This window comes from Protomyctophum bolini (assembly GCF_963924005.1).
Source record: "Protomyctophum bolini genome assembly, chromosome: 12".
Taxonomy (NCBI): Eukaryota; Metazoa; Chordata; class Actinopteri; order Myctophiformes; family Myctophidae; genus Protomyctophum; species Protomyctophum bolini.
Window position 1 is genome coordinate 20,859,267 of NC_137873.1, and position 16,450 is coordinate 20,875,716.

At 47.4% G+C, this 16,450-nt stretch overlaps 1 protein-coding gene across 2 annotated transcripts in view; it reads left to right on the plus strand.

Moving 5' to 3' along the window:
- LOC308325824 (glypican-5-like) overlaps positions 1 to 16,450 on the plus strand; it is a 163,544-nt gene that overhangs the window by 75,192 nt on the left and 71,902 nt on the right. The window contains exons 5-6 of one of the 2 annotated variants that reach the window (XM_080778527.1): positions 1,297 to 1,356; positions 2,272 to 2,391. In XM_080778527.1, the coding sequence (XP_080634653.1) occupies positions 1,297 to 1,356; positions 2,272 to 2,391 (180 nt within the window). The remainder of the gene's footprint in view (positions 1 to 1,296; positions 1,357 to 2,271; positions 2,392 to 16,450) is intronic. The other variant, XM_080778528.1, reaches the window with a different exon arrangement.

Below are 16,450 nucleotides of genomic sequence, written 5' to 3' on the forward strand. Positions count from 1 at the left end.
TGGTAAAACGCATGAATATTCACCTTTTCTATAAGGTACATTAAACCTCAGTGAAACCTTTCAGCGTTTCCATGTTCTCACATTACTCACACCACCCTCTGTCCTGCACATGGGACATTATAAAAGGGCAATACATATAGCACACACACACACACACACACACACACACACACACACACACACACACACACACACACACACACACACACACACACACACACACACTCAGAGAGAAAGAGAGCTCAGAATGGAAGTTGTGCTTGGCATGCCCTCCCGGCCTCCGAGTTACCCAAGCTCATGCCCACAGCAGCTGCCAGTGATGTGCCAGGCGAGTGGGGGGCAGCAGGCGGGGGGTGGGGGGTGTGGGGTTGGGACGGGACAGTAGATTAAACATGACGGGCCAGCGATTTCCTGTTTACCCAGACAGCTACCCCTACCAGCTCTGATCTGCTCTGAAATACCACACACGGCACAAGCGCTAACACTTTTGCACTGTTGCCTGTCTGACCTTGTCCTCAACCATGAATCACTGTGCCGGTGGTGCCAGTCTAGCTGACAGGCCACTGGCCCCGGCACTCCTGCCATAATTCATGGCAATGCAAACCTGGCCCTCACGAGGCCCGCCCGCCCGCTGCCAAACCCGCGAACCGGAGGGCACGCACGTGTGGCGGTGGCCACTTCAGAGACGGCAGCGCCCACTGCGGTAGCGCCCCCTGACGTAGTCCACCTCGTAGAACAAACACGCGGACGTGGAGCACGGTGCAGCTTTAGCGTAACATCACAGACATGAACTTTACGAGCACACGTGTCAAAGAGAGCGTTCTGTGTGTCCTTTCCCCCCCAGCCGTTTGTTCATCCTTCCTCCCGTCAGATGTTGTTTTTCCCCCAAAAATGCTTTGTCTATATACGCACATGGAAAACATTTGGTTGTTTTCTTGTTCGCTCGTTCACAGACTGCATGTTTTTTTATACTGTATCTGTTACTATGATGTAACTGTTGGTGCGAGGTTGATGGGGGTTTGGTGTAACTTTTGGTGCGAGGGTGGTGGTGTTTTTGGCGGGTTTGGTCTCTGCATGTGCATGATTCACCCTGTCTCTTCCAGGGTCAACTCACTTGTCTCTTCTCCCTCCTCCCTGCTTGTATTGTCATGCCATCCCTATTGTCCTCTCTCTCTCTCTCTCTCTGTCTCGCTCTCTCTCTCTCTCTCCCTCCCCCTTACTGCCTTGCATCCTCCCTTGCTTGCACCAATCTCCCCCTTCCCCTCCGCCTTGGACTTCAACTCCCATCAACCCCAGCTCCTTCCCCCTGAAACCCTCCAAGAACGATAAGCTTAGCAGTCTGAGAAAGATCTCTAGGTAAGCATGGACCCAAGGGACCTGTGTGTGTGTGTGTGTGTGTGTGTGTGTGTGTGTGTGTGTGTGTGTGTGTGTGTGTGTGTGTGTGTGTGTGTGTGTGTGTGTGTGTGTGTGTGTGTGTGTGTGTGTGTGTGTGTGTGTGTGTGTGTGTGTGTGTGTGTGTGTGTCCTTCCAGTTTCCTTTGTCTGGTGTCAGCTGACCTGTAGATGTGTCTTAACGGTTTGCTGTGAACGTGTCCGTGTGATTAATGTGTAGGTTTAACTCTCATTCGGCCCACCGTCCTCCAGGAAACACGGGGGGCTTTAAGGCATAGCGTGTGACGACAGCTCTGACTGATGGGGGGGTCCTGCGGTCCCAGCATGCGACCTGGCTCTCTCCCACCGGAGGGACTCTCCTGGGTGGCCCCGCTGTATGTGTGTGTGTGTGTGTAGCAACGCCGCGCGCATTTCAGAATATCGTTCCCATTGTTCGGGGCCAAGATGACAACGTCTCTATCAACAACATGTGTTTGCAGACCCAGTGAACCACGCGTCACCGCCGCGGCCTAACTGCAGAAATATTCGCTCGCTCAGTGAAGTGGTCGCGGCCCGAGCCGCACCGTCACCGCCCCTCGTCATTAGCAGTTATGAATGCATGACGCCGTGACCGTGCGTGACATGGAGAGAGATGTCACCGTTGGTCGGATATAGTGAGAAAGAGCTGTGTTTTTCGTCACAAATTGTCCACTAACACACCCCCCACCACACCCCCCCTTTGCTCTAATAACTAAAACTTGGAAATGTCAGCTCTGTGGATCATACATTGAATGCAAAATGTCCTAATAAACTGTGTGTGTGTGTGTGTGTGTGTGTGTGTGTGTGTGTGTGTGTGTGTGTGTGTGGGGGGGGCTGTGTGTGTGTGGCTGTGTGTCCTCAGGGAGTTCCTCAGGTATCTCCAGCGGTACAAGTCGTTCTTCGCCGCCCTGCCGGAGATGCTGTGCGAGGGGGATGCTGTGGAGGACGCCACCTGCTGGAGCGGAGACGACGTGGTGGAGAGGTGAGGAGGAGCGTGTTGTAGAGCTGTGTGTACGTAGGGGGGGGAGGGGAGGTGTGTGGGGCTATGTTTGGCTAATGTTCCCCTGTTCCAGTGGTTCATGTAAAAACAGGTTCCTATCACAGAAAGATTTGACGGCCCCCCCTGTGATAACTCTGAGGACCCCATAGGGCAGTGGTTCTCAAAGAGAACTCTGACAGTATAGAAATGGAACCAAATGAACCCGCCTTACGTGGCCATTTGGTTCCATTGGTATTCTTTAAGTTAGGAGTAAATTATACATGTGTATAAGGAATGGGGACCTGTTTGTCAAAACTGGATGTCGGCGGATTGTTCCTGGTTGTCAGTCCCGATTTGGCCCTGACGAGTACCATTAGAACCACAACCACAGACTCACTTGCACAAGCAAGAAACCCACTGTTATTTTCACTTATTATAAACGGCGCTGAAACGACCGTGGAGTACAACAAGGGCCGTGAGTGAATGTTGTGGACGTTGGAAGAACTTCTAAATCAAGACCACCCCCTGCGCGCACGATTAGGCAACGATATTTCATCACAGTGTGCTTGGTGGGAGTTTGGGTGCATGCGTGGACACACTGGCAGCGCTGTTGTTTAGTGTGTGCTCGGTGGCGTGCATGAGCTAATGTACATGCATCCTATCAACAGCAGTCAGTCAGCCTGGTGGCACCCCGGGTCCGGTACCTTTTCAATTTGAACTGTGGGCTTTCTGAGTTGAATTGAATTTGAGGTAAAATTGGGGTTTGCGTGCACGTGTGTGCGTGTGTGTGTGTCAGGCAGGGGCGCAATAGCCTAGGGGACGCGGGGGACGCGTCCCCTGCCAGCGTCACATTGGTCCCCCCCAGATGAGTTTGGGCCTGGTACGAGACTATAGGTACAGCTGTTGCTTCTTTCGAAAAATATAACGCAACATAGGAACCCCGCTAGTGTTTTTGGTCTTCGTCTGACAGTTTCTGTAGCAGAAAGACCTCTTTTCTGGAGGGGGGGGGGGACAGTCGGTTTGGGGGGGTTCCCGACGGCTGCGCGTAGCTTCCACCTCTGACAGAGGGGAAGCGAGTAAGCGACGCCGTCAGAAACCCCCTCACTCAGGAAGGCCCCCTCACTCAGATCTCAGACGGACCAAATTGCGACAATAACATGTAAAGAGGAATATAAACAAGACCTTGGCGCAAAACTTCATATTTACCCTGCTCTAATACAACAAAAGTGTGTTCTTACATCCTCCATTTCACATCAGCACTCGTGAGTAAATTTAATTGCCATTATGAAAGTTTTCAGTGACGTTGGACCCACAGGTTGCATTGTCGTCAATAATTAATCTGTCTTTAAAACGTTCTAATGTTAATATAGCATATTGGCATTGTCTGTTGGTGGTCTGGTGGTATGTTATATGGACCATGTAACAACATGGTCAACAGCACTGTTTGCAAATGTAGCTACATTTGTTGGCCACAAAGACAATTTAGACAAAACATGCTGCTGCCTGCTAATGGAGCTTGTATAGATATAGGCTAATTATTTTTCGGGGAAATTGCAGATAGTTTAGCTTCCAGTGACTCAATGATTGAGTCACTGGAACAACCTCTCTGTAGTCCGACCCTAACCATAACCCCACGTTTTGGTGGTTAGACCCCCCCATCCCCCCCTCCCCTAGGGTAGTGGGGGGGACGGGGGGGACGGATTTTTCGGCGGCGCCGCTTCGCGGCGCCGCTCTATATCCCCCCCTAGCGTTCGGTCAGTGTTGCGCCTCTGGTGTCAGGCTATGTGGCAGTGTGGCTGTTGTTAATCAACATGGGAATGAGGAAGCCATTAAACTCCTCTGCGTTGAGGGAAGGCAGGAGAACATATTGCAGGCAGAGAAAGCTCTGTGTGTGTGTGTGTGTGTGTGTGTGTGTGTGTGTGTGTGTGTGTGTGTGTGTGTGTGTGTGTGTGTGTGTGTGTGTGTGTGTGTGTGTGTGTGTGTGTGTGTGTGTGTGTGTGTGTGTGTGTGTGTGTGTGTGTGTGTGTGTGTGTGTGTGTGTGTGTGTCAATGTCTTACTGAGAGAGAGAGTTTTTGGTCCACTTTAATCAAATCTTCTTCCTCTCTCGCACTCTGTCCCCTTTCTCTCTCCACACACACACAGAGAGAGGAGTCCCTCCATTATTTTCTCTTTAACATCTATTTTCTGATGTTTTATAAGTGTGAAGCCTCGGAGTGTGTGGTTGTCAGTGCATCTCCCTGTGTGTGTGCGCGCGTGTGCACGTTCTTGAGAGATTGATTGAGAGAGAGGGAGAGAGTAAAAATCAAGCTAAAATCAAGCCCCCAAAACAGCCTGGGATTCCAGGCCCTGCAATCCCAGGAGATGAAACCCCAAAAGAGTCCCTTCTGCCAACTAGTCCTGGGACTTATTGATCACTCACAACCCAACAACAGTGTCCAGCCTCAACCTCAGACCAGCACTGCTTTACAACCACTAATTAGAGTCAACCAAAATTTTAAACTAATAAGGCACCTATCTGGAACATTGGACCAGTCAAACCAAAACTCAAAACAAACTTAATTGCTATTTGGCCCTAAAAAAACATGAATATAAATTGGCTGAGTATCTGTTTTCGGTCAAAGATAAAAAGCATAGACAGATCTTGACCAAATACAGTGTGAGTGACCACAGTCTGGCCATAGAGAAAGGACAACACAAGAAGTCGTAGTACCTACCTCCTTTCACAATACGAGGCAGGAAGTTTTCGGACCCAAGTGCAGGACAGAGACCGAGAGGCAAAGTAGTGGAATTGCAGAAGGTTTATTACCAAAATCCAAGAACAGCAGGAACACTAGGCAAACATGAACACAAGTGACATAAAACAATGATCTGACAAAGGAAATTAAAAACCAGGGGAGTATAAATACACAAAGACACAGGTGAACTCAACAGATAATCAACACAATGATTGGCTAAAAGACTAACAAGACAAGGTGGAAACACTGGGTTAATCAGGGTACTGGTGAGACAACACAGGTAACATGAGCAACACAGGAAACACTAACAGACTGCAAAATAAAAGCACACAAGTGTAAAGTAAAACCAAAATCAAGAACAAGGAACACTAGAAAAACATACAGTAACACATGTCACGGACTGTGACACCTCCAAAACAAAGAGTGTGTGGTCATTGTACCTCTGCTGAGGTAGAGACTGACACACACTTTCTATTAAAATGTCATAAATATAATAATATAAGAACCGAATATTTTAATAGATTTGAGTTGTTGAAGAGAAGGACCTGCAGCACATCTGGCTGCATAGTATGTGACTGCATGTCACAAAATGAGGGACACATAGAAGAAATATACACATTGAATATAGTAAATGTGACTATTATCTTGACACGAACCATCTTGACACACACACACACACACACACACACACACACCACAGACACATTTAATACTGGACATTTTGACCGGTATGACAGTATTTTCATATTGTATTGTGAAAGTTAATGTTCTATTTGCTTTGTTTTCTGTTATATTTTTTATTTTATTTTGTTTTGTTCTTTTGTTGAATTTCATGCTTTGGCAATACTGTAGCTATTACATTCATGCCAATAAAGCTAATTGAAAAGAGAGAGAGAGAGAGAGAGAGAGAGAGAACATCATGGAGCGTGCCCTTGACATCTGTGCATACAGTGTACTCTGTCTGTTTGTTTTTGTTCAGTAAACGTGTGATTGTTTGCGCGTCTTGTTTGTGCGTCTGGCAAATAATGTGAGTGTGCACGACCAGAGTCTGATCCAAGGGCGTTGTGAGGCCCTTGCAGGCACAGTTTGTACTTTGTAAGCCATCCCTCTGCTGGATTGGCTTCTTAAACATCCCAGAACCTCGGCCCGCAGTTATGACAACTCCAGGCTCTTGCGCTCCAGCAGAGGCCACGACCGCCACTGGGCTCCGATTTCCACGGCAACCCACCCGATCCTTGGCGCTATCGGCATCCGACGCTGCCTAATTGTGTGTCAGATAGCCTGGCCCTCGTTCATCATGGCGGATGAAGCCATACATTTAGCGGTACATGTGTAATACACGTTGGAGACGTTAGGCACAGGAACAGAGGCGGGCCAATTTACTGGGAGTCTGTTTTTTTTTCTTCCCCCCCCCCTCGCTGGCTGACGCAGGGTTCTGTCAGTGTTTGATGAATGGGTTGGATGGCTCTCACCATTCTGCTATTGTTTCACTTTGGATCCCCTCTTCTCTTCTCTTCTCTTCTCTTCTCTTCTCTTCTCTTCTCTTCTCTTCTCTTCTCTTCTCTTCTCTTCTCCTCTCTTCTCTCTTCTCTCTTCTCTCTTCTCTCTTCTCTCTTCTCTCTTCTCTCCTCTCTCCTCTCTCCTCTCTCCTCTCCTCTCCTCTCCTCTCGGCCCTGTTCAGACCTCCCTCCAGCAGTGTGCTTGCCAGTGTCTGAGCCTCAGAGTGCCGACCACCCATTCATCAGCGTGTTGGACAGTGTGTCGGTACACGGCGCGGGCAGTCAGTGCGTTTGTTCCATCCACCAACAGGGACGTATGAAGGGGAGCACAGAAGGAGCAGAATAAAAGCCTACCAACTCAAACAAATTAAATCGGCACCAGTATTGACAAGCCATGCATTCCCTCATTCCCTGCCTGCTCTTAAAGCCAGTTTTCTCTTGTGTGTGTGTGTGTGTGTGTGTGTGTGTGTGTGCGTCCACGTTCACATGTGTATGCACGTGGGTAGTGTCACATCCAAGAGTAATGACATGCCTTAGTTCAACTCCAGTGCTAATGGGTTATAAAGCGTGTTTTTATATAGTCCCCGGAGGGGGCGGGGCGCGCTCCTTGCTAAAGGTGTCGTATACTCTTAGCTAGAATAAGAAAACATGACCCCGCTGACTTGTGTGGCCGAGTACACTCAGTACAGTATAACACTGTATGCGTTGCAGGATGCATTATGTGTTTGTTTGTGACGCGCGTGTATGAGAGAGGGAGAGAGAGCGGAAGAGAAAGAAAGACAGAGAGAGAGAGAGAGGGACAGAGAGGGACAGAGAGAGAGAGAGACAGAGAGAGAGAGACAGAGAGAGAGAGAGCGGGACAGTGGGACAAGGGCATGAAAGGCGCTGCCGCCTGGTGCCATGGTGCCTCCCTCTGCCCCTCAGTGCCCCTGATGAGGGAAGCAGTGCGGAGGAATTGGGGGCAGGGGGCCTTGGCAGGATAAAGGCCCATTGTGGAGGCAGCGTAGTGGGGCACAGCCATGCCATGGGGACCCCCAAAGCCTTGCCGGGGAAACAAAGACCCTCCTATGAGCCTCGCATGGGAACGACTCGGCGGACATTGCCGCTACTACTGCTGCCGCTGCTAACCCACAGCATGCCTGTGTGAATGTTGCCTGAGAGGAGAGGAGAGGAGAGGAGAGGAGAGGAGAGGAGAGGAGAGGAGAGGAGAGGAGAGGCGTGGGTCACAATCACCGCGAATGAGTTAATAAATGTCACGGTGGACATCAGGTGTGTTCAGAAAGCACAGGTGGACCTGTTCTTCCAGGGCCAGACAATGCCTCCCTCTGAGGTCTTTGGCGGGGTTTTTCCCAGAAAGCCGCTGGACAAAAAGCACACATGCAACACGCGCACATGAACACACTCCCCCATATCACTCTACACGCTGTCCATATGCTGCTCAACAGCTGGCAGGGATATTCCTTCAGACAGAGTTTACTACAGTGTACGCATGACACACACACACACACACACACACACACACATAGACACATGCATGCACATGCAGTACATGCATACATACTGTACTGACACATGCGCACATGCACGTGCATGCACACGCACACGCGCGCGCACACACGCACACACACGCTCGCGCAGACTTTCATGCTATAATACTTCAAAGCACATCAAAGACAACAGGGTATTGAAATTCCCCTACCCCTCTGATTCAGCGTCCGATGACAGGCGGGGTGGAGGGGGGGGCAGCAGTTGTAGTGCGTCGCTAAAAGTGTGTTGGTATGTGTTCAAACAGCCTCGCCACATTTACAGCATCACGCGTGCAAAATGCTTCCCGGCACCTTTTAGCACAAAGATGCGATCAGGCAAAGCTGAAACATGTACTTAGCGAATAGCGAGATACTGTTGTATATAGCCTATACTCCTGTGCAGTTAAAAATTAGAATTTAACTGAGATCACACAATGGAACCAAATGGACCCTTTATCACTGAGAGTACACACATGGAACTAAAATGGCCCTTTGCGGGTCCTTTTTGTTCTATTTGGTACACTTCCAGGGTTAAATTAACGCTCAGGGTTTTTCAGTGCTGTGATAACTGCTGTTTGTAATAATGGGCTCATCATCGGCATCCATCCTCACTCCGAGCGAGATTTAATTACCGCTGTCGCTTATTTTGGCAAGGCTTATCTTGAGATTTCCAAAGCCTCCCCTACAGAAGGGGGGCATGCGCACAGGGCTTTGAAACGGCCTCCAGGCTATAGATTGTGTTGTGACAACATAAGCTTCTTGGATGCGCCGTCGGAGTAGCAGACATTAGTGTGTTTGTCGAGGCGCAGATGTCTTCACTTTCCTTCCGTCCAAACTACAGTATATGTGCCTTTCTGTGTCTCCAAGTGTGACCGGGGTGAGTTTGTGTGGAAACACAAAACCAAACAAAACCACAAATAAACATATAGTGAAAACGCAAACCGCCTTGCTTGGATCACAGCTAGATTTTCTCTTGACACTTGCGTCAGCTTTTCAGGCGAAACTAGAAGCGCTTCAGGGACTCATTCTGGGCCAAGTTGATTCACATTTTTACATAGAATGTACACTTTCGTAGGGGAGAGGAGAAACACAATACCATCCTTGCCAAGATAGCGTAGAAAGGTCACAGTGTGGTTAGCTCAGTCAGGACCCCGTCTGCTTCAACGTGTCTGAGGACTGAGATAGGATTCATTCCTCTCTGCCTCTGGTCCTCTCCACAGGGCCAGAGGTGTGATTGGCTCCCTTTCTTCTTGTTTTCCATTTCATATTCTGCTCTCTGAACCTTCCAAACCCAGCCGTTCCAATCCACGGTGGTCCTCCTGGGAACACATCCACACTCTGTCGATGTCACAATGTCATGTTGAATGCAGTGAATGTGATGGCTCTCTATCACACTCTATCTACAAGACTCGCCCCTGTGATCTGTATCTTAACTCGTCTCTCTCGCGCTTGATCAATGAAGATCTCATCTGATCATATTTATACTTATCTTATCTCTTATCTCTGTCAGGTGGAAACCTCATGTTATGTTACTTTTCAGGATTCAAATTCAAAAGTATATAATGTTGTAGATCTGCTACTTATGATACTTCTGTGTGACGCCCTGGCATGATCAAGTAGGGTATATTTACAAAAATAAAAATAATATAAGAGTTTCTGCCCGACAGCAATGTTATCTTATCTGATGTGATAGTGACTATGAGCAGAAAATGTATTTTTATTTGTTTTGATTATGTATACATTTATTTAGGAGGGACATCGCATATTAATGAACACCACACATACAATTCTGTGTAAATACAGCGGATTTAGCAAGAATGCTAGTTTCCCCATAGAGAAAACAAGCAACGATTACAAGGATTTGACCAGCATTGGCCGGTAGATTAGATGTCCCACATCACCAGCCACTTCTATACTGTTTATTTGTTTATTTTCTTATATATTAGGAGCCTCATTATCCGCCCTTACCCTGAAATAATTCAGTGGTTCTCAACCTTTTCAGGCCGCGGCCCCGCCCCCAACATATTTGAAGTGGGGAATCCCCATCCTGACAAGCACTTGGAAGTGTAGGACCTGAGGCATTACATTTACTTTGACTCCATTCCACAGATAAATATTGTGAAAATAGCGCATCTGCAAGCTTTTAGATCAGCTATTTCCAAATGTTTGCCTCTTTCTTATGTTATTTGACAATTTGGCCAAAGTATGAACAGTTTTTATTGTATAGTTTGATTATTTTGATGCAGTAATGGTCTTTTTTTCTATTAAAGTCCTTGCATTGTCACTTCACTGTCATCTAGGGGGTCCCGACCCACAGGTTGAGAACCAGTGACTTGTTGACCGGGGTCCCCCCAGGCCCTTTTCCTTCCCCTTTACACCACATCTCTTATAGCTGAGACTAGCTGATGTAAACTGGGGTATATGTTCAATAACTCTGAACCAATAACTCAGTTAGCTGTCTTCTTCGCACAGGGGGGACACAGACCACAGACAATACGGCTCTGTTGAGTGCTCCTGAATGCCTCGCATTTTTATAAGGTTATTATGACAATCCATTTGTTTATCATTTTGACATCTGGAATCCATTCTGGCATCGCGGGGAGAGAGAGAGAGGGAGAGAGAGAGGGAGAGCTGGGCAAAGGCCTCAAGCCCTGCTCACTTTCCCTTTCAGTTCAACCTATTTCTTTCTTTCTCCAGAGAGAGAGAGAGAATGAGGGAATTGGATTAGGCAGCTTGAGTGCAGTGGGAGGAATGATAGATTTAGTGAGATATATAGAGGTGGGATGTTCCTTGATCCGAGACGGTGTGTGTGTTTGTGCGTGTTTGTGCGTGCGTGTGCGCTCGCAGTGCGTGCGTGTGCGCTCGCAGCATGTGTGTGGCCGTGCGGTGACAGCAAAATGTATTGCATACCAGCGTTCAGCAGAAGTCAGCTTCAGCCCCTGCAGGAGCGTCTTCTGTTTGCAATTTAAAAGCCATCCTCCATATCCTCATTGTCTCCACTGAGTCAACACTCCCAACCCACACGGTGAGACTGCGGTGGAGAGAGGAGAACGACAGGCGTCCGGGAAAGAACCCCCCCCCCCCCCCCCCGCCCCTCCCTGATTGTTTGACGGTCATCGATGAGCGTCCCAACCAACAGCTCCTTGTCTTTGGTAGCCCCCCCCCCCTCCTCCTCGTCCCCCCCTCCTCCTCGGTGGCAGGGCTGTCTGTCACGATCATGAATTTCACTTGACGATTCATTGACACTCAGATAAATGCGATTAACGATTTCATTGTGCTTCTGCGGTTGAACATTGGAACATTATGAATAATAATACATTTATTTCTGTTTCACTTTTAGGCTTCATTAACAAAGGGTGCACAGGGCAGAAATGACAAATAACTATAACTATAACTATAACTATAACTTACATACATACTTGAGATTCTGTTGAATATAAAGTGTGTTATAAATATACTACTAATGACTAGTAGAATGTTTTGAAAATGATATGAAAAATTTTCTTCTTTTTTCATCTTTTTTTATTTACTTTTTATTGAATTTTAATCAAACATGTAAACGAAAGGACTATGACAATACATAACCAAAACAAAACAAGACGATATAAACGTACCATAAAACATTTTTCAACATGGGAAATGATTATAACGATTATGCCAAAAAGATAATTGGGCTGATCTCAAATAAATGTGATTAGGATATTATTGTGTAATAAATGGTGACAGCCCTAACCTCGGCGGCTGGCTCTTTAAGTGGTGGAAAGTAACTAAGTACTTTACTTTACCACTTTCGAATACTTCTACTCCATTACATCTCAGAGGCAAATAGTATACTAATTACATTTCAGCCTTTTGAAAATAGCCGATCTACAAGTTCACAATGCATCGCGGTGCGGCGCATTGTGAACAATTGGCTATTTTCAAAGGATATTGACACATTTTGAACTTGTGAAATGGGACATTCTGCACAATGCGTACATTTACTTTTGGTACTTAAGGTAACGTGTCATGCCAATACTTTTGTACTTTTACTCAAGTACATTCCAGACTTTTACTACATTGCAGTATTGATACTTCTACTTAAGTAAAAACATGTGAGTACTTTTCCCACCCCTGTTGGTGTGCTCTCTCCTCCGTTCTCCGTCGGCCCATCCCTTTCCCATAACCCTAGACCTCAGCCTGACCCGCTCAGAGTGCTTCTCTGTTAGATACTCCCTGGCTCTGTATGTGGCCGCGTGTGTGTGCGGTGTATGTGCATGTTCACATGCATACATGAATGAGAGAGAGAGAGAGCGTGAAAATGGGGTAACAACAGTGATCATATTGCAACAACACTGCGTGGGTTGTGTCCACTTTCCACAAAGATGCTGAGGCAGCTATAGATTGGAGTACCGCACCGTACGTAGATCATGTGGATGCCTGCAGCCGTGGGCGAGAGTAGTAAAGCCCTCCGGTCTTTACTCCATCGTACGGTGGGTGTCGTGGGCTGAACACAGCCGATCTGCAAGACCACAACCTGCCGCGGTGGCACAATTGGTAGTGCTGTCGCCACACAGCTAGAAGGTCCTGGGTTCGATTCCCACCGGGGACACTGTGGGCGCTGGGGGCATGTTCTCTCCTCCACGTCATCAGTGCTCAAACCCGAGGTGGGGTTGGCGAAAGGGCCTTTCTGTGTGGAGTTTGCATGTTCTCCCCGTGTCCCCATTCCCCTACAAAAAACATGCAGTAATCCTGGTCTCGAAACTACCTCCCCCATGGCCAGCCGGGGCACCTGATGGAGGGGAATGGAAATGTTTGGCATAACGTGTTCCTTCCACACGCTACGTCCGGCCGGGGAAACTTCCCCCCTGTCAGGTGAAAAGAAGCAGCTTGGACTCCTCATGAAGGAAGTATGAGGTCAGTCCGCTGCCCCCCCAGGTTGGCAGAGGAAGTGTAGCGCCCAGGATTACATTAGATAATTGACACTACGTGAAAAAATGGGTTGCAAAAGCATGGGATAAAAATTATAAAAAAAACTAAAATCCTTACATTTATGTGTCAACGTGGGAGGGAGTGCTTTATGTCTCTCAGTTTAGCGCGTTTATATGCATCACAGAGACTACACCAACTTTCCTTTGCGGCAATCTTTTTCCCCCCACAACGCATTGTGTTTATGTGGACTTTTCCCCTTTCCACTCCATCCAGTTTTCAGACTCTATGCGCAGCTCTCCTGTCAGCACATTAATGGAATGGATATCGTGAGACAGATTTTATTACCCCCCCTTGTTGCCGTAATGCGGGCCAAGATAGCCGAGCGGGGTTCAGGGCTAATGTAATTAAAACATTTCAGCTAGATGGGGAATGTTTAACCAGAGCAGTGCTTTGCACGGCCCTGTTCGTGTCTGTCTGTGTACCCACTGACATGGCATCATCACATGCTCCTAGCAGGACAGGAGGGGAGTGGGGACACGGCCATGAAGACAATGAATACATGAGGACAGGAGGGGACACGGCCATGAAGAGAATGAATACATGAGGACAGGAGGGGACACGGCCATGAAGAGAATGAATACATGAGGACAGGAGGGGACACGGCCATGAAGAGAATGAATACATGAGGACAGGAGGGGACACGGCCATGAAGAGAATGAATACATGAGGACAGGACTCAGGAGGGGACACGGCCATGAAGACAATGAATACATGAGGACAGGACTCAGGAGGGGACACGGCCATGAAGACAATGAATACATGAGGACAGGACTCAGGAGGGGACACGGCCATGAAGACAATGAATACATGAGGACAGGAGGGGACACGGCCATGAAGACAATGAATACATGAGGACAGGACTCAGGAGGGGACACGGCCATGAAGAGAATGAATACATGAGGACAGGAGGGGACACGGCCATGAAGAGAATGAATACATGAGGACAGGACTCAGGAGGGGACACGGCCATGAAGAGAATGAATACATGAGGACAGGAGGGGACACGGCCATGAAGAGAATGAATACATGAGGACAGGAGGGGACACGGCCATGAAGAGAATGAATACATGAGGACAGGAGGGGACACGGCCATGAAGACAATGAATACATGAGGACAGGAGGGGACACGGCCATGAAGACAATGAATACATGAGGACAGGAGGGGACACGGCCATGAAGAGAATGAATACATGAGGACAGGAGGGGACACGGCCATGAAGAGAATGAATACATGAGGACAGGAGGGGACACGGCCATGAAGAGAATGAATACATGAGGACAGGAGGGGACACGGCCATGAAGAGAATGAATACATGAGGACAGGAGGGGACACGGCCATGAAGAGAATGAATACATGAGGACGTGGCAGGCTGCCATGGATGGATGGATGGATGGAGGAATGGAAAAGTATCTTTTTATTTTCCTGGGTGAATATATAAATACGTAAGAAAGCAACATGGATGGATATAGATAGGGAGGGAGATATGGATGGATGGATGGATAGATAGATATTGATGGATATGGAAGCAAAAGGAGAGTGATGTAGTCTAGGTCTCTGTTGCTGGGAAGCGGTGGCTTTAGCAGCAGTTCTGTGTCTCTGTAGGTTAAACCACATGAGCCCCAGTGTGTCTGTGTCTCTGTGGGTCAACCACATGAGCCTATTCTGGCTGTGTGTCATAACAGGCTCCGTGCATAACCCATGTCCCAGTTTCCTGATCCGGTTCAGTTAGCCATTAATCTTTGATTTGATTGGCTCAGCAGCACGTTTTGAACCGGAAAGAAATATGAAAGAGTCAATTAAACACAGCTGTGATGGTGATGAACCAGAACAGTTCTGCTCAGAGCCGTGCAAGCCAACATTCTGTGCAAATAGGCAAGCATTCCAGCAGATCTACAAGCTCACATTGCATCACAACTCCAGTCGACTTATAGAGTCTCGTAGATTGACTATTTCCTCGATTTGCGGGCGTGCATGCGTGTGTGCGTGCAACACTTTGTGGGACACAGTAATACTCAAATGCATCTCTCTTGGCATCTCTGTGTCTCTGATGTGCATTCTGGCTCCCATGCAGGACTCCTTTCTGGGCCAAAATCTAAATGCCTTAATTTCCATACCAAGATCAACAACAAAACAACAGAAAACTCGCACATTACGATGGCATGCATTCTAAAGACACCATGGTTGGCGTCAACCCCCAATAACTGTGCGTGCAAAAGCTAAACGGTTGGAGATGAGCCTTCAAGGACAAGGACTTTCAACGCGCAACTTTTATCTCCCATCATAACACAACATAACTCTTGGAGGACTCTCGGGCTCTGAAAATGGAGTGCCTCATCTTCTTGAACGGTGGCGCCCGCCATTCGATGCTTATCACAGCGGTGTCAGAGGCAGCGTCTGTACATTTACTTACTGCAAGTACTGTACTTGAGTACAATTTTGAGGTACAATTTCTAATGCTTTTACGTCTGCTTGACTACATCTGAGCGGAAAATGTTGTACTTTTACTCCACTATACATTTATTTGAACACTTTAGTTACTAGTTACTTTGTAGATTTTGATTATTAATTTTAAAAAGGAAGAAAAAGAAGAAAAAAAAAACATGCATTACCCACTTCAGCCCTATATACATTTTAGCCGTTTGAAAATAGCCGATCTACAAGCTCACAATGCATTATGAGCTTGTAGATCAGGCTATTTTCAAAAGATGTTTAAACATTTACTTAGTACAGTACTTTTGTACTCAAGTAAATTTTAAATACCGGACATTTACTTGTAACAGAGTTCTACATTGCAGTATGGATACTTTTACTTAAGTAAAACATTTGAGTACTTTCCCCCATCACTGGTGTCTGGCTGCGTGTGGGCTGGTCAGTGGAGTCGGATTCCCTTAATGGAGCCTGGATGGATATAGGCTGGATAGACATCCCCTTCATTTATGCTGTTAACTTCTCCTACCGAAAAGGAATCACAAGGTTGCCATAATCTGCTCAGTATCTGTCCCTGGCCTGTCTCTGTTTGCTTTTATCGGTGTAATGGAGTGTTGGGGTTACAATCATATAGGCCAAACCTCATCACTCTCTCTGCTTGCTGAAAATATGCCTGGCTGCTTTTGCAGTCTCTTGAAGTGCTAAGTTGAGCCTTGTTTTTTTTCTTCTACCAAATAAACACAGGTAATAGAGTCTAATGTATGAGAGGGCACTTGTAGTGTTGGCTCTTGCCACATCAGTCACTGTGCGCGCACACACACACACACACACACACACACACACACACACACACACGCACACCATCCAAAATCTGTTACTGGAACTTACTGCGCGAAAGTACT